Source organism: Pavona decussata, unplaced genomic scaffold, assembly GCF_977016875.1.
Source record: "Pavona decussata unplaced genomic scaffold, jaPavDecu1.1 SCAFFOLD_207, whole genome shotgun sequence".
Taxonomy (NCBI): Eukaryota; Metazoa; Cnidaria; class Anthozoa; order Scleractinia; family Agariciidae; genus Pavona; species Pavona decussata.
Genome location: NW_028145612.1, coordinates 1,983,454 through 2,007,500, shown reverse-complemented (window position 1 = coordinate 2,007,500; position 24,047 = coordinate 1,983,454). Strand labels below are relative to the sequence as shown.

The 24,047-nt window shown below is 39.7% G+C and overlaps 1 protein-coding gene and 1 long non-coding RNA gene across 4 annotated transcripts in view; both read right to left on the bottom strand.

Moving 5' to 3' along the window:
• Positions 1 to 5,561: 5,561 nt before the first annotated feature.
• Positions 5,562 to 24,047, bottom strand: part of LOC146460857 (uncharacterized) — a 47,584-nt gene continuing 29,098 nt past the window's right edge. For 2 of the 3 annotated variants that reach the window (XM_085087810.1, XM_085087809.1), the window contains 24 exons: positions 17,043 to 17,102; positions 14,806 to 14,858; positions 13,817 to 14,010; positions 13,513 to 13,616; positions 13,236 to 13,331; positions 13,067 to 13,136; positions 12,842 to 12,956; positions 12,568 to 12,705; positions 11,263 to 11,335; positions 11,115 to 11,148; positions 10,927 to 11,021; positions 10,734 to 10,821; positions 10,544 to 10,608; positions 10,405 to 10,455; positions 9,777 to 9,827; positions 9,540 to 9,665; positions 9,123 to 9,206; positions 8,824 to 8,909; positions 8,645 to 8,720; positions 8,503 to 8,562; positions 8,078 to 8,122; positions 7,720 to 7,778; positions 7,582 to 7,640; positions 5,562 to 6,966 (listed from right to left, as the gene is read on the bottom strand). In XM_085087810.1, coding sequence (XP_084943936.1) covers positions 6,851 to 6,966; positions 7,582 to 7,640; positions 7,720 to 7,778; positions 8,078 to 8,122; positions 8,503 to 8,562; positions 8,645 to 8,720; positions 8,824 to 8,909; positions 9,123 to 9,206; positions 9,540 to 9,665; positions 9,777 to 9,827; positions 10,405 to 10,455; positions 10,544 to 10,608; positions 10,734 to 10,821; positions 10,927 to 11,021; positions 11,115 to 11,148; positions 11,263 to 11,335; positions 12,568 to 12,705; positions 12,842 to 12,956; positions 13,067 to 13,136; positions 13,236 to 13,331; positions 13,513 to 13,616; positions 13,817 to 14,010; positions 14,806 to 14,858; positions 17,043 to 17,102 — 1,998 coding nt within the window. In that variant the 3' untranslated portion in view covers positions 5,562 to 6,850. Of the gene's footprint in view, positions 6,967 to 7,581; positions 7,641 to 7,719; positions 7,779 to 8,077; positions 8,123 to 8,498; positions 8,563 to 8,644; positions 8,721 to 8,823; positions 8,910 to 9,122; positions 9,207 to 9,539; positions 9,666 to 9,776; positions 9,828 to 10,404; positions 10,456 to 10,543; positions 10,609 to 10,733; positions 10,822 to 10,926; positions 11,022 to 11,114; positions 11,149 to 11,262; positions 11,336 to 12,567; positions 12,706 to 12,841; positions 12,957 to 13,066; positions 13,137 to 13,235; positions 13,332 to 13,512; positions 13,617 to 13,816; positions 14,011 to 14,805; positions 14,859 to 17,042; positions 17,103 to 24,047 lie in introns of all 3 variants that reach the window. The other variant, XM_085087811.1, reaches the window with a different exon arrangement.
• On the bottom strand, positions 20,822 to 22,495 carry LOC146460858 (uncharacterized). Its single transcript, XR_014857541.1, has 2 exons — positions 21,924 to 22,495; positions 20,822 to 21,136 (listed from the first exon to the last, which is right to left on the bottom strand). It is a non-coding gene; the product is annotated as an uncharacterized LOC146460858 (long non-coding RNA).

The window sequence follows — 24,047 nt, the reverse complement described above, 5'->3', positions numbered from 1 at the left end:
AAATAATTCGACAAATGAAGGGAAATTTTGTTTATTTATTTCTTGATTGAAATAGATGTTCTCAGTACACGCTCTTGAAATTTACGTGAACTTGCCCGATCGATGTGGCAGCCTGAGATGGCCGAGAAGTCGAGTCGCTCATCGTGCCTTGTGGAGTTTTGCTGTTTAGGAATCATAGCACAAGCAGCGGATCCAGACTGTGAAGTTGTTGCTGGTAATAGTAATCGTAACAGTAGATTATTACGCTGAGAAAGTCTCAGAGAAAATAGATTTTATACAAATTTGACAGCCAAAACACGGCAACCGGCCGTACAAAGTTTGATTTGAAACATTTATAGTCTGTAGCATATAGTTTTGTGTTCGTTTTCGTGTACATTTTCTGAATAAAGAATGTCTTTTAGGAAATTTTATTGTGGTACTCAGATGCAAAAATTACCTTGAAAAACGTTTACTGCGTATTTGCTGCATATTTTGTCGTCTTCACTTGAGCTCCCTCGACGAGGTCGTCTAGCGAGGCAGGCAAAGCGCTGTGGCTCTTCTTTCTTTTGCTTTTTTCCCCTCGGGTTCAGGGGGGGGAGGAGATAGGCAAACCCCGATCAAAATTTTGGGAAATTTTTCACCATTTCCTTAACAGTTGTACTTGAAATTACTTTGCGAGTCTTGCGAAATATATTAAATATATCAAATATTTTATAAATCTCTTTCTATCTCCCTTTCTTTGCTTTACATGTTTGTAGACTTATTCATAAATTGAGTTTGTGTTTTGCCGTGCAGGTCGTCTTCAAAACTATTATTTTTTTTTTTTTCTCAAACGCAGTTGGCGATGCAATTTCCTGCCAAACAAACGCGGCCGGCAGCGCAGTTGGCCATGCATATTCCAGCCGAAAAAAACCTGATTTGCAGCACAAGGTTTGAGTGTCTCATTTCATGTTGGCTTACATGGATTAAGCGTACGTACGGGCGGTCGGTCGGACGGAAATGACGTCATAACCAAACCAAAATTTCTCGCACTGATGGGTTTACCAAAATCTCTTAGCTATGGGGCTCCGCCACGCGCGCCTACGGCGCGAGCGCGAGCTCCGCTACAAGTGGCATGGTATTGGTGATACGCTGTCCATTAGCTTATGAGTATAATTTTGGTAACGCCAAATGATATCGGATTTGAAATGCGCGGACCTATCTAATGAGCCCCCTTGTCGACAAGGTCGATCTTTGCCAACAAACCCAAACTGATTTGTATTTTATTTGCTTGTGAAGTACGGTACTGATGCCCTCCCCGGGGGCGGGAAAATAAGCGGTGTTTTAACACCGGGCCAATGTTAAATTTCACCCTCTGTCCCGGCGTCTGAAGGGGAGTGCCTGATGGCTGAGAACTGAACTTGAACTGTCAACTGAGACATGGCAGTTTTTTTATTTCACTCTTTATCTGATATAGCTGGGCATGATGTTGGAAAAACTATTAGCTGAGGCAGCTAATCTTTTCCCTGAATACAGCATGACTTTGACTTGCAAATAAGCCACTTCATTTGCCTTTCTCTGGACTAATGGGGGAGATGCCCCAGTAAAACCTATGACTAACCTTGCGTGGCGAGTCAGACTGTCTTTCCGAGAACCAACCTTTAAAGGGCGTTGAAGGGGAATTAGTGGCGGCGCTAATCCTATCAGGGCACTCAAACTTAAACATTGCCTTCTATGCTTTTGCTGAAGTCTTGACGAAGGAATTGGAGCAGCTTTGAGGGCAGTTACTTCCAGTTAAAGGCTCTATTTCGTCCTACCTCACATACTGAAGGTGACACGAGTTACGCAATAAGTAGTGGAATCAAGAGTGTCGTCTATCGTTAACTTTAAGATACAGTCGAACCTCGCGTAAGCCTGTAAGCGATAACCCAAAATGCCAAGATTTAGTGGTCGCTTTCGGGAGCTGTTCGCTTACGATAGTCGAACCACAGGGGGTGTCCTCCGGGAACAGGTCTGAAACATCTACTTATTCGAACATAATTATAGTACATGTATACATTTTCCTAGTTAAAATACGAGCAGTGCCAGGTTGTCATTAGAAGTTCCTCGTAAACTCTGAGTAGCGTAGTACATGCAGCGAAAAATGAAGATCAGACCACGCGTCAAGTGGTCGCTTACAAGAGGTTAATCCCCACTTCCCTACTTACACAATCTGTATAAGTTATAACAGAATCGGAATCTGATCAGTCAAGAAAAAAAGTCATCCAATCCACAAAATTCCATGTGTCTACCAAGAACACAATACCAAAGAGACATAATAAAATATATACAGTAAATTGAATGGCTCTCTGACAAACGGTCGGACAACAGCTAAGTATATGGCTCTCGATCCTTTCAGTTAATTAAGAAATCAGTTTCTTTGTATCCCAGCTGTTTTGTCGTTTATGATTTTTCGTAACCAGTTTTGTTTCCTTCCGCAAGCTTCATTCCTAAAAATTTGAAAACAAAACCGTCGTACCGTGATACAGAGAAAAGCGTTACGCAAACAATAATATGGAGATTTAGCAAAAGCAACGTCAACGTCAAAAGAGGACGTGACAGCGCGTGGAATAGACTGGACCTCACTTCCGGTGCTCAAATCAAGGTCGCGTCACGTCGGCGACGGCATTTTGCTTGTTTTCGCGTTGTCACCAGGAGGTCAACTTTATCAGGTTTTTCTCACAGGGAGTCCACAAAAGTTGTGAAAAAGAAATAAATCAATAAATTATTGACTTACGTTGTTCGTTTCTTGTGGCTTTCTATAGTGGCATTTGCATACAATTTACGCGACAGCACTAATGTCGTGTACTGAGTTGTGCGCGAGCGGATCTGAGCTCTGCTGACTTTACTATATTTATATACAGCTATTTCAATTAACGTTGTCGGTTCAAAGCATGAAGCTAAAAGACAACACCGAAAGTTTACGTGGGATTTTTATGAATAAATTCATCAAAATCAATCATGCCTGGAGAAAACAATAGGTTGTTATTAGCAGTACAATGACCTGCACGTGCAGGGATGGTTTTGATGAAATTATTCATAAAAAATAATCCCACAAAACATTGCGGTCTTGTCTTTTAGCTTGATTTTAATCCGACAACGTTAATTGAAATAGCTGTATAGTAAAGTCAGCAGAGCTACATTTGTTTGATGGATATACCTAAATGTAAAACGCTATGACTGTTTATTTATCTTTTTTTTTTTTTTTTTTTCTAACATAGTGTTTGCCGGAGCTGAGCTTTTTCTTGAAGGTTGTTCCAAAATCACAAGAAAATCGACTAATTAACTGAAAAATATTCCTTCAATGAGAATTCCAAATAATTATTGTGGAAAATCTTTCGAGGCAAAAGCCAGCACGAGTTTTCTTATGACAATAACGATTTTGTAATTTGGACTGCCTGTGGTTTAGAATTTTGTGTGTAAATTAAGATTGACAAGCCTACGCCACTCCCTAGCGCGTGTTTTAGCCTTTTTAAATCTAGCTTACACGAGTATGTTTTTTCAGAGCTAAATTGGTTTTTAAAGCCTGCACAACTCCCAAGTATTTGCAGCGGGTCTGAAGGAGTTGATAGGGCCTTGGACTTAACCATCGTATGTTCAACATCACAGGTCATTTTTGCCTGATGAGTTTTATCTTCCTTTTTTGAATTCTCCTCATTTTGTATATGACCCTTTATTCTGTCTGTTCAACGACGGTGCATTTCAGCCGGCCGTAGACTACGAGTAGTCCCCCATTTTTCCTCAGGGATAGTAGGGCGAGCGAAACGCGAGCGCGCGTGAAAATCACCCCACGCGAGAAAAGGCGACACGCGGCGGGGACTCATTTTTCTCTCTCCCGCCGCGTGTCGCCTTTTCTCGCGTGGGGTGATTTTCACGCGCGCTCGCGTTTCGCTCGCCCTACTGTCCCTGAGGAAAAATGGAGGACTACTCGTAGTCTAAGCCGGCCGGGTTTGGTTTGGCTCGTTAAAAGCGCGTGAAAGTTTTAACGGCCTTTCTTGTTAGTTGAGATTTGTGAAATGTTAGGCAGGACATCATTGCTTGCCGATTGAACGTGCAATAAACTTCAACCGCCGACCGGTTAGCTCAGTTGGTAGAGTGCCGGACTACCGTGCGGGAGGTCGTGGGTTCAAACCCCGGCCGGACCACCACTCAGGGTCTTTAAATAACTGAGGAGAAAGTGCTGCCTCTACTCTGACATCTGCAAATGGTTAGACTTTCTAATCTTCTCGGATAAGGACGATAAACTGTAGGCCTTGTTTGTAAATAACTCTGTGAGACGTTAAAGAACCCACTCACTGTTCGCAAAGAGTAGGGGACGTAGTTCCCGGTGTTGTGGTCTGGTCTTTGTGCATATATTCTGTATATCCCGGGTCCGCAGTAATTAGCGTTAGCTGTTGCGGTATCCCTGTCCATATTGGACAAAGCTAAATAAATAAAAATAAAAATAAAAATTTTGTAGTTGTTGTAATACCGGGCCCGGCTATTACTTTTGTCACAAGTTGTTGTGTTTCTTGGCACTATTTCTTTTTTTGGTTCTGTAGTAATCGTTTTAGCGTGTTATAGAGTTATGCAACGTGTCACAGCAATAAAAGGCTTGAATTGTACTAAAATCGAGACTGTGTTTTTGCTAGTGCTTTGCTCCACTGTTATAGTGCGTTTGAATTGTGGGGCTCAGTGATTTTCTCCGTGGTGTTTTAAATTTACCATTAATTGAGAGGCAATGTTTGGTTCAAGCTAAACAAGGTGTTTATGCCATAGAAAGTCTTGACAATTTAAGACAAAAAGCATCAGTGTGTTTTTTTCTTCTTTAAAGGAGAGGCAACTTTCTGTGTAAGGGTGAAAACAAAACGTCCAACTAGAAACCCTGTCTGTAAACGGGAGACCGTTGAGAGGGAGTGCGGAGTTTGCCATCGCAGACAAAAAATCCTAGGTACGGCCCTGGCTGGTTCAACTAATTTTCATTCAAAAGGCGTGACCTTTCAATTTCAGCGGCTAGGATTTCATATTATTGCATTTCATTTGCTCAAGTATGCAAGTAGATTTCATTAAAAGGTTTTCCAGTCAAAAACTCACAATTCTGACCACAGAGCCACTAGTACTGAATAAGTAAACCATTCAAGTACGTTCAGCTTTTGTAGAGAACCTCTACTGAACTTACCTTATTACAGCACATCCACATAGGGATTGCCTCGCCATCAGTTCTTTGTTTTTTAAAAACATAGATATATTTTCATAATTTAATGTTGAGATTGTGCATACAGCTCTTACCACTGCTTAGAAAAAACGTCATGTCTCAAAGTACACCCGAGTGCCTAGGAGTGACCACGACTAACCTCGAATGACTTCGGACGAAACACGAGTGAGAATGCTTCAAAACATTACACTGAATTCTTCATTACGTCATTTTTTTTACAACGTTTCTGCAGACTTAAATAGGCAAATTCGACATTAAAGACAAGAGTGGGGAGGGAGTACGGATGAAAGGAGGGGGGGGCTTAATTTACCGCTTTCCGTCCACCGTCAGGAGCCCTGCAGCCACCGTACGATACGTCAGACCGGCACAAATCGTCATATTCTGCAAGATTATCAACATTGCTCTCTCACTGGAATTGTTTATGGAGGAAAGAAAAAGTTAACTGAAGACTGGCCGCTCAAACGTTTCTCATGCCGGAAAAGTAAGAATGACTTCTTCTTATCCGCTCCAACGGGAACTGGTCGGTTCACAAGCAAATAAATTGCCTCGTGACAGTCTGATGACCTCGCGTTCTTCCACTTACACCAAGCGAGGCAAGATGCCTGTCAGGCTGTGTAAATCATGATTACAAGAGTTCACTGGGACGATCGCGGGATTATTTTGTCCCGGAACTGGACCACAGGGTGAATTTTTGTTTAAACGAGCAGCTCATTGTGGAGTTCGTGAACTTCTATTTTCTCTTGTTGCGGTAAAAGTGCGCAATTTGTAAATATTGCCAATACGTTTCCCCGCGGATTTAAATGCTGAGTGAATTCCGACGAGAAAAATGTTTGTCGAATTTTTTTCGAAATTTGTAGATCACGAAAGGCAAATTTCAAAAATATTAACAGATAAGTTGAGGCATCAATGTCAGCTAAACTAATACAGAAAATAAATTAGATGGAATAAGCGCTTTCTTTAAAGGTTTAATCACTGTCAGACCAAGAATTTTTATCACTCTCAGAAACTCTGGAAAAAATTAACATTTGACAAAGCTGTACAGTGTGTTTCTCTCGTAAGATTGCTACTCTTCAAAGCGAGCTGAGTTCCAGTAACACTCGGTTTCTTTTGTTTGCTTTGTTTTCCAGTTTTCACTGATGTCTCTCATCAACTAGCTCTTGCCATCTCTCGCCATATGGAGTTCAGGTGCGCGTGTCCATTTCAATGCCAATGCCAGTTGCCGTGAGGTAGTCACAACCTTCCAGTTCCATTATTAGCTTTGTGACTGCCTCATGCACGAGGACATGGCTTACGTACATGTGCAGTCCTGGAATATGTTTGGGCAGGTCGTAATCGACGTAAATTGGTGTTGCAGGTAGAAGTGGTTGAAATTCTATTTTGGCACCAGGTAGTTGCTTTTTGGGTTTTTGTGTGAAAAGACTGTGAAGGAAATGAATGATGGCATCTATAACTATATACTACGTCATCCCCAAAAGCACTGTCTCAAGCCTTTTGAACGAGTGAAGAAATCCACCAAAAAGTAGATAAGCTTGGTGGCGCTCTAAATGTGGCTGGGGTAACGCTTCTGAATGATGGCGTGTTTGCTATGGAAAAGAGGTAATCCTTGTTTTCTGCCACTCTGTGCTTTGCATCCTCGACTGAAATGTTGTAACGTTTTTTCTAGGTCTCTTCTTCGTCTGGAACCTCTTCTTCCTCTTCTTCTTCCTCGTCTACTGATTCTTCGATTTCGTTTGGGCTACCACATTCTTCTTGTGTTCCTTCATTTTGGATTTTAACTGAAACAAGATCGAGAAAATGATACCGTAGTTCCTACCGAACACACTCTTTCAAAAACTTTGTCTACATGGGTCTCTTCGACCTGTTTTACAGGCATATTACATACATGTATTTTGTAACTTGAGTTAAGGGTTTGGCAAGTGGATAAACGTTCAGTAGAAGAATCCATAAGGATACAATGGACTCATGGAATCCGTAGTGCATTATGCACGGACAATGTTAAAGACAACGTCTGACTCGTCCAGGAGAGATTTTTTTAACGTTCTGGCTGTTCATGGTTCTCAAGATTAAAAAACCTATTTACAGCATAAAAACTGAAAAGGGAAGAGAAGAATTGGAATCTGCTTAAAAAATATATACCACTTCCTGTAGTCCCTTGAAAATGAGTGACGCCATGATTGCGTAAAATTATACAATTATGATACGAGCAAGAAGGAGCGAAGCTCGGACTTTCTATAAAGGTAAGTGTTTTAAAAAGACCGTGGGGAGAACTTCCATCTCAGATGTTACTATCTACACTTACTTTTCCTCGGCCGTTCTGCCTTCATCAAACTAAAAATTAAAAACTAAAAACTACATCTATGTTGCAGAAACGGTAAAGATTCTTCACAAACCATTTTCTCCATGAGGACAGGATGGAACTGCGCTCTTAAGTCTTGCCTTCTGCTCCGCCCTACAACAACACAAGAACGCCAAGATGAAATGTAAATAACAGATAATTAATTTGTCGTAGCACTTCAACGATTACTTACATCAGATCCTGTTGCAAAATTTCGTAAGCCAGTAGGAATCTTAGCTCGGGAATGTCCACCTGTTTTTGATTAAAAAAAAAGCCTTTTAACATATTAATACTCTACATTAATCTAAAAGATTTGTTGTTATTCATTTCTATATTGCTTGTATGGGAAAGTGAACATTGAGTGACAAATACCACACAGCTTCCTTCACTTTCTCAATTTAACACCAGCGACCTCGAAGAGCTTAATCATTGAATCATTAGCGACTAATTTGCTTGGTGACTGTTAACAGTCATGTATTACAGGCTTTCTTGCGCCGTCGTTACCACCAAAAGATGAAATTATACGGAACTGTTAACAAAACAAATCTTACCTGAGTAAAACGAAATCCTTCTCCAATTAGGATTGAGAGAACATACTGTGGAAAAGAGACAATTATTACAATAGGATAATGTCATATTTGCTATCACGCCACTACCAATTCAGTGACGTCAGGACCCAATAATTAGCGCGCTTACCCACCAAAATCCACACGCACTCTTCATTTGGTTTGCGTTAATAGTTTCATTATGTTAATTTCCGTATAGGTTGGGCATAGTCCAGGCAGTTGAAGAGTTTATGTCGGGCTTTGTTAGAAGTAGTTGTTTAGAAGTACTTTCATCTCGTGTGCTATGTTTTTCCCATTCGTTAACGCGATATCAATAAGTAAGCAGATTTAAGACCGTATTTTGCATTAAAGCTTTTTCGTTCGCCCTCAGTGTTGCATTTTTCTCTGGGTAGCAAAATGTGCATACCTACCAAGCAAACGAACACTCCACAATCGTAAATGTTTCTTTGCGCGGGTAATCCGTGGACGTTCTGCGAATATAACAGTTGGAGAGGTCAGAAAGGTGCAGCGGGGGTGGGGTAGGGTTTGTGTAATTAGAATTATAACGCTTACTGTCAGAATTTCATATGTCCATGCTTCCTGGTTACTCTTTTCTGCATCAGTACGTGTCATTCGTTCGAAGAAATACCTGGAGAGATTTGATGAGATACTTAAGAGCTAAACTTTTATCACTCCTATTCCATGTCGACGGTAACTGAAATTTAAGGCAATAAATTATAGCTGTAGAGTACCTTGCAACCTCAAAACTTTGTTGCGCCTTCCCACCATGTCCCATAGGATCCATGTATACCATTCGACGATCCCTTGGACAGGTGTACTGAAAAATTGTAAAAATTTAAAGCTTTAGTTTCTTCTAAACAAATATTCGTTACTAACAATCAATCACAATTATTATTCAATTTATACGATCGCTTTATTGAGTTATGTACAAGTCTCTATCTCTGGGCCTGGACCTCTGAGAAGTTAAACATATTTTTTAGGTCGTACTTTCTTCATGCTAAAGAAGATTAAAGAAAAAGTGGAAATTTACCAAGAGACACCAGTGATCCGGCCTGCCTTGGTAATGTACAACAACAAAGAAATGAACAGCGTCTACTTTTGTTTTCGCAACAACCTGAAATAAAAAAGGGAAAGACTTTTTACCTTAGAACTCTTCAGAACAATATTCGCTGGACATTGTGAACTCGTCAAATTTTCTGTATCTCTCCGCAAAATGCTAATCCCGCCCTTTGAACATATGGGCGGTTCTGCTGGTGGTACTGGTTCGCGGGAGAAACAGCCTTACAACAAAATCAGACCTTGCGGCCATTTTAATCATGACAATTTCAATTACTGTGACTTAAATTTACGAGAGCTTAATCGGCCATTGAATGAGAACCGTATCGTATCATCGAAGCACTTCCAATTTCCAGTTAAAACACATCTTAACAATTATACACCGTAGTACCTGGTCAATTGCCATGTGCAATGACGATACATCACTACCACCTGATGCCTTAAAAACTTCAACTTTGTTTCTTAAAACGGAGAACGTCTGGCTGCTTATCCAAGTACATGTTTCCTTATTGGTTGCCTGTGGAAATTATGTTGATACAAAAAATTTATAAGTGTATTTCGACATTATATCGATAGCATATTTGCTATCTCAAGAATAAACTTTTACAACCAAGAAGCATAACCAAACCTGCGTTCTGTTATATTCTTTCACAAGGATGCCAAGATAGCGATCGATTACCTATGGGAAAAAGATATGAGGGTACATTTATCTTATGATCCGTAAAATAATGAAAATACGAAGCATCCAAGAATGGTTGGAATTAATGTTCCCATAATGCGTAAAATGAAAGATCTTGCAAATTGTAAGCTCCTTTGTTGATCCGGCGCTTCCAAGGAGACGTTGGACGTCTTGGATTGTTAAGTAGGGAATTGGGATGCCCCTAAATGAATGGACTGTACCGGTTGCATTTCGTGCTGCATCTGCCACTCTGCTAACCTACATTTTTGAAATGGTAAACCTCGTAAGTGCTGAAATTCCATATACTATAATCCAAAAAATATGTGCTTTAACACTTGTAAAATAAAAAGAAAAATTTGCAACACTCAAATGATATTATTACATTCGCTTACTATTTATCAGTCTAAAATTTGATCATCGTATGATAAAACTGCAGCGATTTCATAGACTTTGTTTCCAGGGCATTTGAGACATCATATCACGCCCCATCAATACTTACACTGTACGTCATCTGCCGGTTTTGTTTTGCGTAATAACATTTTAGAAGGATTAAGCGATAAGTTGTGGCATACCATACCTTGTTGATCATCTCACTTGTGACGCAACATAGAGAAGATTTGTCGACAACCTTCAAAACAAAACAACAAAGAAGGGTGGAGAACAACCTCACTTATACCGGAAACGTTTCATTAAACAAATGGTGCGTATGGCCATACCTTCTGACTTACAGAATCTGCCTTTTTTTGTTCTCCGCAAGACAAACGCAGTTCCTTGGTTCTTTCTAGGGAAAACAATAGTTGCGATGATCAAAAGTCTATGTCCAGTATCCCATTTAACTAAAGTGGTTTTAATCAATGAATTTGTCGAGCAAAAAAACTAAAAGGAAAAAAAAGGACATACACACACCAGTTTTGTTTTTCATTCCTCGTGGAGACGCCTGCCTATTGTTTTCCTTGCATCCACTTCCCTCATAGAATAGCAGGTAAGCACAGTTCTATAAAAATTTGAATGCATACAATTTCGGTCATTTTTCTTTTCAATTAATTCATTTATCCATGAATCAAATAGGCATAGGGGTATAGATGCAACAATAATTTACCTCAAGCTGTGTACTCAGCTCCTGGTCTCCTACGAGGTATACATCGCCATCATCGAATACATGCCACCCACTTCCTATCTTCGCTACTGCTGTGTCTGAAGAAGTTCGAATAAAATCCATTCAGCTCAACTTTGTGATCAAATAGAAATGCCATGATTGATATTGCCCAATTACAGGCATGTACTTACAATGTCCAGAGGAACTTTCCGTCCCTTTGTGGAGCTAGGAAAAACACGGAAACAAGAAGACATCAACGGAGATTTTGCTCAAATAGAGACTTCAAAGGCAATCTAAAGCACTTGACAAGGGTTTTGTTTTCAGTAAGGATAATCTTACAATGGCGCTCGTTAGGTGATAAAGTTGGTCCTCTCTGGAAGGCTTGGCACAGAGAGAAGATATGTCAATTTCCCTGTCAAAACAACAACAAAAGTCAGAAGTACAACATTCTCAGTTAGAAAAAAGTACATTATCCTCCTGCTGTACGTGTGCCAAAACCACCTCGCTGATGATTTGATGGTAATTTCACTGGGATGCTCTGTAATTTCTGCTTCAATCCACCTGCTTATGTTCATGCAGTTAAAACGTTTATCTTGCAATAGCCCATTTTACAGTTGTGTGCATGGTAACCTGGCCTTGGATTGGAAGCGAGACTGGGGGTGACCTTGTTTTGATACAAACCTCACTGTTTTTCATATGTAAATACAAACTAATTAGCATAAGAACAGCATGATCTACATATGAAAAGCAGTGAGGTCTGTATCAAAACAAGGTCACCCCCAGCCTCACTTCCAAGCCAAGGCCAGGTCACTAAGCACACAACTGTAAAATGGGCTATTGGATTGTTGAATAACAATAAAGAGAGAAAGTAAACTGAACTGAATTTAACGTTATGAGAGTGAAAGGCTCGCAAAGAAAATCGAAATGCTGTTGGCTGCAGTCCTTTTAGGCACCACTTACTAGGTCTTTCCCTGTACTTTGGTTTCGCACTGTAATATATACAGTCATTTCAACTAACGTTGTCGGTTCAAAGCATGAAGCTAAAAGACAACACCGAAAGTTTACGTGGGATTTTTATGAATAAATTCATCAAAATCAGTCATGCCTGGAGAAAATAGGTTGTAATTAGCAGTACAATGGCCTGCGCGTGCACGGATGATTTTGACGAAATTATTCTTAAAAAATAATCCCACGAAACATTGCGGTCTTGTCATTTAGCTTGATTATATACAGCTATTTCAGTTAACGTTGTCGGTTCAAAGCATAAAGCTAAAAGACAAGACCGAAAGTTTACGTGGGATTTTTATGAATAAATTAATCAAAATCAGTCATGCCTGGAGAAAACAATAGGTTGTAATTAGCAGTACAATGACCTGCACGTGCAGGAATGATTTTGATGAAATTATTCATAAAAAATAATCCCACAAAACGTTGCTGTATATGAAGCATGAAAAACAGATTCCTCTTCGAGCCTCGAAAGTTGCGTTTGATATACAAAATGTATTTTCAATTAGTAACACTATACGTTTGTCTTTTGCTACCATCGGATGAAGTAGGAAGTTAAAAAGCAGAGCTCAGTGTTTATGACTTCATATTTTTTGCTCCTTGGTAACTCTATCATAAAAGCATTAGTTTATGTCTCACTTTTGTACACCAATTTTCCCCTCTATCTTGTTCCCTTTGTTGCTGAATCTCTTCAGATGGGTAACAAGTAAAGTAGGATTTTCAACAAATGTCATCCAAGTGGTATGATTGGTTTGTTGCTCACATTGCGGGCAGAAACTGAAAGGAACAGAAAAGAAAAAGAGGTTTCGCATTAAATTCCTCGCCTTTCGCTTACAAGTAACTGTAGTTGTACGTTTAGTTTTGACAGAATTATATCGCCTAGAGTAATGTACCAGTCACACAAAAATCTTACGATTCCAATATTGAGTTGCCATTTTCTTTAGTTTTCGAAAGGGCATCTTCAACTGTATCGCATCCCACAATCGGAAGGCTGTTGACGAAATGATTCCACTCTTGCATTTCACCTTCTACCTTCTACCAAAGGAAATCAGATAACACTAAAATTAATGCATGAACTTAAAAATAAGAGAAAGTCATGCGGAGGTAGGGGTAGGGGTTTTGGGCGGGTTACTACCACTTACGTGATTGCATACTTGGCACTTCCTTGGATTGGTCACCTTTGCACGTTGTGGAATTGATTTAACTGTCTAAAAGAAAAGCGAAGAATTGCAATTGTCATACGAGAATCATTTAACTACAAAAACGGACACCTGGGCCTAGATGCACCCGGATAAGTGTTTACTCACCTTATCTACTAGGAAATCCAAAAGATTGATGAGACATTCGTGAGCGTCGTGTTGTTTTCCCTTTGCCAAGGAAGGATTCATGCGGTGAAAGGAATCCTATTGAAATGAACGTTTTGCTAACAAGTTAGTGTTTGCAGGCCTACAATTTATTCCAAACAAGTTTAGGGCAATCGACACGAATAGTTAGTAATATAAATGCTAACAACGTAACAGAGGTAACAGTAACGATATGGTAATCATAACGGCAACAACAATCAAAATTTGGCAAAATACTCACAAGGGAAGAAGTAGGGTCCAAGGTCATTTTGTTACCGTCCTTTAAGAGGTTCTGGATAAGTGAATAAACAGTTTTGGCCTCCTGCGACGGACCTAGAAACTTGACTGAACAGGATGTGGTTACCTTAACTGAGCTCACTGTAATCATGCCGTCAATTCACAAATTATCATAACAAAAAGTTGGTCAATAATTTGAACGTCAAAACAGAGTAGCATACGTGCAAGCAGCTGGGAGTACTTTAGTGGTAAGTTTAGAAAGACCAGTTATGACGTCCAACAAACTCTGGAGACTAAAACTGCCTTACCTGTCAACCACTCCCCAAAAGTCGTATGGCCTAAAGCTTGTAGCGTGGCGTTGAACCAGCAGTTGTTAGCCTTATTAAGAAGCCCCGAAAAACCTACTGTTCTTTTTGCCAATTTGTCCGGCTTGTTACACCGAACTGTCTTTTCAGTCAACGACACAGCTTTTTTCTGTCCTGAGGCCATTGGACGTGATAACCTGCAATTAACATATTAACGTTTTATTAGCAGTAAAGAGGTTTACGTGGTCTGATTTTACAGTAGTAGAGTGGCATGTTGTCAACACTCACAGTCAGTCAGTCAGTCAGTCAGTCAGTCAATCAGTCAGTCAGTCAGTCAGTCAGTTGGTCCGTCATTCATTCACTTGTTAACATATTTATATATCTGTCTGGATTTAAAAGAACATACCCTCAGAAATCTTTGATTTTTGTTAACTTTTCTTTACATAAAGACCGGGTTTTGGATGTGATTTAAGATGCGTCCTAAGCCGCTAATAATTGCCAAACGTCACACTTGTTTTGTCAACACATAGGCCATATTTCATGTCAGTTCAAATGTCAGTGTCATGTCCAATTTCAAAGACAAGCATTCTATATCAGGTCTCTAGTATTCTTTGACCTTGCTTTCTTGTGATGAGCCCTAATTGAAGTCTTGTTCTTGACTAGCATATTCCATCAGCCTAGAAAGTCTCAAAATGTAGTTAATTTCTGAGGGTATTTTCTTACAAATCCAGACAGATATATATTTTAATAAATACAATATGTATTTATTTGTTTGTTTGTTTGTTTGTTTATTTTTATTTATTTCATTATTTATTTATTCATTTACTTTTTTTTATTAATTTATTACACTGTACCTGGTTTTCCTCCCTTTTCCTTCCGTAGTTGCTGACTTTATCTCTTAATTTTTAAAAACATAAGTTTTCCAAAGGAAAAACAGCGAAAACCATCGGAACACTCATTATGTTAGTAATATATAAATCGAAAGGAAGTACCTGTTGTCCTCTGGCTTCCGACATACGCTATACTGTACTTCTTCCTTTAGCTGAAAATTCAGAAACACTTCGTTTGTCAATGCCGGTTTTTGGCGTACTTTAAAAACAAATTACGCACGGGAGCCCCTCTTTAAGGATACTTCCTGGGTTCGCGGGTGTCCTTTGGAAAAAAAAATCGTACGCGCGCAAGTTTTAATAAACCTCTAACAAACTATATATCATTATAAAGCTTAATAAATGTAGTTTCCTATAAAATTATAATTGAGCGATCTTTTCCTTTTTTAAGTGCCAGGAGCCAGTAGAACCTCGAATCGACCGATGGTCGTTCCATTGAATTAATCGGTTATCGAACGCCGCGCGAAGAACGAAATCGCTGCACAGTGTTATTCACAAGGCAACAATCAACAAAAAGGTGTCAGGCTTTTTCGAAATTCTGATTGGTTATTTAGATATCCACGTCTTAAGTTTGAGTAGCAAAAAATATTTGAGTCGTGTTGCGTAAACAGTCGCCACGGGAAAAATATTTTGAAAATCAAAATTCCCTGACACCTTTTTGTTTGTCATTATTCCTCGAATCTTCTGGCCAAATTTCACGAGAATCCGTCAAAACTACATACCCTATTAATTCGTTCAAAGTCGACATACTCTGCCAAAATTCAAGTGCGAGTTTTCGCTCGATAAAGGTTTGCAAGAAAAACAAGCCTCCACAGGAGATTATGACACCTCATTAGGTGGCGAGCCAATCGAGCAACAGGACTCCATGGCGTCAACAACAATAGCACAGAATTTCGCGGAAAAAGTATCGCGTTGTAGACACGTTTTAGACTCCGCTGTTGTGATCGAGCGAGATGGGGAAAGTGGCGAAATGAAAACGTAAAAATCAACCAGGAAAACGGGGAAAAACCAAGGCTAACAAAACCAGAAGCGCGTCAGCGGAGAGTTTGCCAAACTGTGCACTCCACGGAGGAGTGCACTGATAACAGAAATGAAATCTATTGGGTAGGTTGTTCGTTTTGATTGCGTGTAATGTAATTTACGCTTCAAGCTAAAGCGATTATTCATTTCGTATCAAAGGAAATGTATAATGAAAAAAAAATCGCATTTTTACTGTTATTTAGGTACGATGGTGATTTCTTCGTAAGAAATATTCAAGATAGCGTGGAGCGGAGCAAAAAGCGAGAGAAAGGGCCACGCAGAACGCGCTATCTCCAGTATTACACGTGGGCTGATACGCTTCTGGTGAGTTCTATTTCATCGGTCTAATTCTTGCTGATTTTATTCCAATGTTTCATTACAAACGCGCAGTAAAACGTTATTTGGTTTTATCTCGCTGCAGAAGAAAGAAATCGGCCCAGAGGATGCAGAATATGACATTTGATATTTTCACAGGACGCTTGCAAAGTTACCCTGCAGGACTTTTGCACGGCAGTCGACCTCTGTGTACTTGATCCAATAACAGTGGATTAATTTGAAGGCCGCTGCTCCAGTTCTTCGGGATCACCTTCGACAGAACCTTCAACGTCGACTAGAGTTTCTTGGTCGAACCAAGAGCCTTTGTTGCTCTCTGTAAGATCATGTTTTCGATCTTCGCTGAAACCTATCTTTCCCTTTTTCTTAGGCCCTGGCTTCTTCCGGGATTTTATCCACAGGCTCTTTTCGTTTTTAGATGACTTTTCCATGTGGGAAGCGCCGGCAAAGAATATAAAATTCGAAGTGAGAAGTTTTCTGCAGGCGAGATGTAAACAAAATATGCTTATTTCTGAAATAAGAGCTCCCGGATGAAGCGTTTGCCGCGAAAATTCCTCTGGGGCGTCTCGCACTAAGAAGATTATGACACCTTTTTTATTTATTTACTTTTAGATGGAAATACGTTTTCCAAAATATCTCGCGCGCTTTTTAATATTTTTCAATTTTTTTTTTCAATAAATGTTAGATAAAATCCCCAAATTCTATTTGGTCGAAAAAAATGTTTTTCCCTCTTCTACCCTATTGAACCCAGGAAGTACCCTTAAATTCTATTTTAGAAATCCCCTGGCCAGATTTGGTAAGCCAGCCACAGTTAAGAGCTATCCTAACTGTGTATTTCGTAGTAGTAACGTATTGTTAGACCAGGATAAAGTCTTTCAAAATTAAAGGCGTCTGCAATGAAAACGTTGATCCGGTGTTCGAACAATAGCACTTGGCAGTTAACACGCACAAAAGCGAATTATCTCAAAGGTAATACTATGATTCAGTGTTAAATCCTCCTTTAATGGTGAGCGAGGCTGGACTTGAGTGAGATCTTCTTCAGCTGAGGTCTAGAATGGAGCATGGTAACGTGACTGCAAATATTACTGTCACTGCCAACCAGGAAGAAAGCGTGACAAAACAGAGAGAAAGCAAATCTTAAGGACGGTGCCTACTATTGTTACTGCGCATACGTTCTGCGCATCTCGAGATACTCGGGTTTCCTATGGGTGGTGCCTACTAATACAGGGATAATTTTGCGCGGTTTAAAACTATACGGAGAAAGCAGAACTTAGCAAGTGCTTTTGGTATCTCAAAAGAAAATTAGGGGTAACCATGCATTTTTCAGAGTTAATTAAGCTTCAATTTAGGAAAAAAATTCCATACATTGCTTTATTTTTTGGCGCTTTTTAGAGATATTATTGCTTAATTATCTCTGAAGAATGCGTGGTTACCCCCAATTTTCTTTTTGGATTCCAATAGCCCTTGCTAAGATCTGTTTTTCCCGCGTAGTCATAAGCCGCACAAAAATACTTCGGTATTAGTAGGCACCGTCCTTAAATGCTATGAAACGGTATAGAAACATTTATTACATTGGAAAGCCCCGACGAAAACAATACTTTCTGACCTTTCTTCGAAAGGTTCGTTACGTAAAAAGTGGCATTGGGCAGGAAAGCGTGACAAGTCAGATTAATAGTGTGAAATATAATCGCAGGTATCCATCATCTTGAGAATAGACGCAATTTCCGGGATTTCAACGATAAGGAACATAACAAATTGAATCAGAAAAGAAAATTACATTATGCAAAATTATTCTGTGACTGGATTTAAAACAGGTTGTGATAGAGAATTTATAATGAGTGCCACGCATTCTTTCGGAATGTTGCAGAGTGCGTGGAGGAGTAGAGAGGATACCCTAACAACAGGGCTCCTGCTAACAATGACAAGTACAATCATCAGCATCATCATCATCAATAACTGCGATAACAATAACAATACATAATTTAATAATAACATTGATTTTTATACTTATATTGCCATAGCAAGATGTTGACGTGTGTAGGAAGAGTAATCAAATGTACAAAACACGCGCTGAGATAATAAAGAGACCAGCATGATACATCAAGAGATAGAGTGACAGTGAAAGGTAGTTTCACATGATATGTTCCTTTACATTGTAATTATTGTATAAAATTAGTTATTCCAGTTCAAACATTGACTTAATTGGCAATATGGCCAGCGGCCACTTTAGTCACTGTGTTCTGTGTTTGTGACCTTATATATATCTTAATTAAAACAATAAAGAGACCGGCATGACACATCAAGAGATGGAGTAACAGTGAAGGGTAGTTTCACGTGATATGTCCTTTTACATTATGATCATTGTATAAAATTACTTTTTCCAGTTCAAACATTGACTTAAAGTGCACCTAACCCCAAACTTTTTTTTTCGCTTAAATAAATCTTTGCACCTGTTCGAAACGCATTGAGCCTTTTTGCGCCTTTTTTCAACCAAATCTTGACTTTTTATAGGCTGTAAAAGTTACGAAATCTAGTCATTATCTGTCCCATGACCGAGCTAGTAAGGGGCATGGTTCTATTCCTTACTTGACGTCACAAACTGCTTTGCATGCATTTTCACAAAGACTTAAGAGCGGATGTCTGTAAATATCAACCCGAGGTATGCAGTAGCGAAAAATTCAAAATTCTCAAAAAAATTCACAACATAGCCCACGGTAAACTATTGCAAGAAATACATGTTTTACGTCGTTCCGATAATTATTTTTGATGTGAGGCTATGATCTTGAATTCACCGCTCCTGAACCGGGTTTTCGGTGTCTGACACCACATGTTGCGAAGACCTTGTTTTAAAAATCAAACCAGTTTCGTTCCAAACGAAAGACATCCAGTCTGATAAAGTACATAATTATAGACATCATGAATGGTATGTTACTCATCTGAAGTGAAAATTAAATATTTAGGAGATTTTTCAATATTTACAATTTTTTAAGCGATTTCTCGTGATGCCAAATTGACAAATTTGCGACGCTAAAATCATCAACTGGTACATGGCGTTGAGGATAAAGATTTACACCACGTGAAAGAGCATCATTTCTTCTTATAAAATCCGCTTTCAAAACTATGGCCAACACAAAAGGAAATTTTTGAGGCCGCGAATTACAAGTAGTACTTTAGTGAAATTTGAGCTTTTCTGTCACGGCATTCCGATGCTAAAACTCAAATAAACACAACATGAAAACGTTTCAAACAACAATGGTTTATTAATTCTTGCTACAGGGCACTGCCTGTGCATGACCTATGCTTATAAGACTATTTTCCTTGGTTTTCTATCTTTTAGGGGCAATGTCAAAAGATTTTAGCGGAGTTCAAAAGCCGTACACGGGTCAGTTTACGGTGTCAACCGGTCGCAACACTAGTAAATATGGAATAAAATGAAACCAGGACTTCTTTCATTCAATCTTACTTTGAAAAAAAATGGAGCAAATAGCTAAGAGTGCTATATAATTCATACCTTTGAGCGGCCACACTGGATGTAATATGGGACATCTGTAGGAAACATCGTAACACTTTAGGCCGTTTTATACATTTGGTCACAAAGATTGTGTTACATGCATTTCACCGGTAGACCGCTGACCTTGCACTTACGTACGCCCTTGTCCACGGGATAGAACTTGATGTTTCGTCCAGCTAGACCCCAAAGTCAATTAATTATATAATCAGTTCAAACTGAGGTTACGGGTTTGGCTTATCATAATTTTATCTGGTTGCGTCTAAACACGCGCAGTTGTTTTGATTTTTGATAAAATTTTTCAAATTTCAGTCTAACGTAGCCTCCGAATACAGCCGCCTCTCATCGCTCCCGTCCCCGAGGGGCGTTTAGCGAAACGGCCCTCGGGGGCCGGGAGCGATGAGAGGCGGCTTTATTTGCAGGCTACCATGAATGCTACTCAAGGAGAGTTAAAAGCAATGTCACTGTCTAGTTCATCTGGATAAGACCCAATTTTCAATTTATTGTTCACAAAAATTGTCTGTTGTATGATAGTTTTCATGCGATAAAAGATAGTTCATCCATCAGTAATGGAATTTGAGCAGACAAAATATGGTTTCTTTGGCCTTAATGGGTCAAAGTAAGAACACGATCCAACAAGATCATGTTGCCTGAATATATGGTGCTATGCTCTGAATTTTTAGAGTACTTGCTAAAGCCAACAGGCACTAATATCGAGGTCATCTTGTGGATAAGTCTAGATTGCACAAATGTGATGCTCCGATCTCCCTTCGTTTGCTTGAAACGATTAGCTGCCTAACTTGGTGGGACCAGCGCAGAATCGGTTTTGGCAGCGCCGTCTGATGCCATAGGCATCTCGATGTCTTGAGCAAATAGACCTGATCAGATGGCTGTCATCGATTGCGAAGATACTAAGGGAAATTTTACGCTGAAGTTTAGTCAGTTAGTTATGTCACTTTGTAGAACTGGCTTTACAGCCAAAGGAGCGTAGCTGTGCCATCCAGGCTGTGAAACCCTGGTCCTCTCTCTGACAAAAATTGCTCCCCCTGCGCTCCTCCCTTATTCCTGCTGACAATGTACTGTGGTCGACTGTCGCAGGTGTGAGTCGTACTACAGGAAATATTGAGGAAAATAGGGATGACAGTGGTGACGCAACCCCGTTTCCCTCCTCGCTCTTACCCCGCCGCCTCCCCCTCAACCTCCCCATTATTTACGTCGGGAGACTGCTACAGTGACAAAGCACACGGCCAAATAACTTCCTCAGGGTCCCAAAGGGGGGGTCCCTGGAGCCCTGGAGCCCTGAAATTTCTGCTGTGGAGCCCGGAGCCCTATCATTTTACTGACTGGAGCCCTGATCCTTTTTTGGCTGTGGAGCCCGGAGCCCAAAGACATTTTGCGCGGAACCCGGAGCCCAGCATTTTCAAGTTTGATCATTCGAGTTCCCAGATTGCATTGATTCTTGATTACTGCCTTTTTGTGTTTGTTTGTGCGTATTAACGGGCATAAAGAAACAGAATCTGAAGAGAGGACAGTACATAATACAAGGTTATCTCAGTTTACAATGATATGCAACAACTTAGTTAAGGATTTAAGGTGGCCGAACACAGTTTTTACGCGCGCTTTGCAGATTCTGTTATTGATGCTATTAAGCGCGCGCTAGGGTTGTGGTACGCTTATATGGCGGTCGATGAAGTGATCCCTCAATTTCACATGAATTGGATAATAAAGTTAAGTTTTGATCTAAATAACTAAGTTTCTCATTTCTGGACACTTTTTCTTTTCTTTCCGAGCAAACAAATTCATTCATTAAGACATTATGCATGCTTTCATCTTTGCCACGAAACCCAATTAAGGCCACACATGCGCATTAGACCAAAAAATTGTGACTGGTTGTTTTCGTGGAAATGAACAGTTTTCTAAGGAACCGCTCATTAGAATTTCGTGAAATTTGGCATGAAAATAGTTCCCTAAAAGCGTAACTCGTCTACAAAGAGAAACTTAAATCTAACAGAGGGTAACTTCACAAAACATTTAAATGCAAAATCGATATTTACAGGAGATCTCTCTGTTAAAATTACATGAAAGTAGTGCAACTGTGTCAGTGTTTTGTGAGTTTTTCTAAATACAAAAAATGGAAAAAATCTAATGAGTACATTTTCTAAAAATAAAGGAAACCTATTATTTATGGACGTTTAATATTTCTCTGCGTTGCCATGGAAACGGTACTAAGCTGAACAAGACACACGAAAATACATTCCTTCTTAGTTAGCCTTACACCATACCAATTTTGGGCGTCCAGAAGTACATAGTTTCCAAATAACGTCTTCTAACACCTGTACACTAAAAAACTGTATTCGGCCACCTTAATGAAAACTTTGTTATAATTGTAGTGAGCGCGATAAAAACAACTTTATAGTAACCGGACGTTCCTTTTAATTAGCAGTTTGCTCGCAGGTATCAGTTACAACAAATTAAAAAAAATAACTCGACAGATCATTTTGAAGATACAAATAATGATGAAGATTAATCATTTCAATGCTTACCCAGTCCTTAATAGATTATATTGTTTACTGTTCATCTGATTCATGACCCTTTCCATCCTGACTTTCAGGTCTTCACCAAACAAGGTGCAAAGACGAAATGACGGTTAAATGGTTTAACCTAACACAAAATCCGCCTTGAATCCCAGTGTTTTATACCCTCACAAAAATTCACAAACCGACATTAGTCGGAAGCCCCATCATATCTGGGTGTGATGGCCCAACAGGACGCCTATCATCATTCGTAGACAAACTACTTCAGCCAATAGCGCAAATACAGGACTCGTATCTTAAAGATACGACACATTTCATAAGGTTTATTGAAAGCACTAGGGTGCCTAGAAACACTTTTCTAGTCTCAATGGATGTCACTAGCCTTTACACGAATATCCCACAGGAGGAAGGAATAACTATACAGCGGTAGTATGCAACGCATACGAGAACTTTCATGCCAATAACCCTCCTATAGCTACAAATTTCCTCAGAGAAATGCTCAGCCTTATACTGAAGGAGAACCCCTTCCAATTTAACGGGAAAGACTATCTCTAAACACACGGAACTACCATGGGCACTAAAATGGCAGTAGCTTTTGCCAACATCTTTATGGCATCTATAGAAAAGGAGATCTTAAGGCAGAGAGTTAACAAACCGCTAACGTGGAAAAGGTTCATTGACGATGTATTTTGCTCGTGGGATACAAACAAATAAGAAATAGAACATTTCATTGAGCAAGCAAATTCGTACCACCCTACCACAAAGTTTACCGCTGAAGTCTCACAATTAGAAACAACATTCTTGGATTCAACAGTCTATAAGGGAGAGAGATTCGAGAAAGAATCGATTCTTGACGTGCGCACACATTACAAACCTACTGAAACATCTCAGTACACAAACTACAACAGTTGTCACCCAGCAGGCGTAAAAAAGGCTTCGTTAAAGGAGAAGCGCTTAGGCTTCTGAGGACAAACTCTTCTAAAGTAGGGTTTGAGGAAAACATTAAAAACTTTAAAACACGCCTGGCATCGAGAGGTTATCCTAGTAACCTGGTGGACAAAATCCTCTCCGAAGTTAACTTCGCAGAAAGAAAGAACGCTCTTACACAAAAACAGAAAGCACACAAGAAAATTCTTCCCTTCGTGACACAATTTCTGTCATAACTGCCATGTTTGAAAAAAATTCTCATGGAAAAATAGCATTTAATACAAAACCAGCCGCTACTAAGAGAGATATACAAGGAACTTCCCTTGATCTCTTATAGAAAAGGGAAGTCGCTTAATAAAGGCTTTTATCAACACAATGGGCACACAGCGGGAGTCGTGCAGGTCTGTCAACCCCATCTAAACAAGTTTAATATTTAATCCACTTTTAAATAATAGGAGATAATGTAACTGGCTGCTTGGGTTTAAAAAAATTGATCGGAATTGCTGACTTTTTTATTTGCGTATTTGATTTAGCGTTAAAAATAGAATTTTTACATATCAAGATTGTAGACCAGAGTGGAGCCCGGAGCCCTAACGCAGATGATGTGGAGCCCTAGAGCCCTGAAATTTTCGCCTTGGAGCCCTGGAGCCCTGCATTTTTAAGGCCGGAGCCCTGGAGCCCTAAACCCCTTTGGGACCCTGCTTCCTAACCTCCTCATTCTTTACGTCGGGAGACTGTAACAGTGACAAAACACACGGCCAAATAACTTTTTTAAAAAAATCACTAAAAATCGTAAATGTGTGTGGATGTAATAACCAGTAATTCAGAATCAAATTGCAAGCGTTATTTAAGGTAATTCTTATTTAAGGTCAGGAGTTCTGCGTTACAGTAATTCGATACCTGCTCTGTCTACGAGAAGCTCCGCCTCAGTTTTCAGTGTTCAGTCAGCAAACCCCGAGGCCCTTAGATAGTTTTAGAAGCGGCAGTGAAAAATTACCCTTGGCATGCGCCCGGGGGGTACCCTG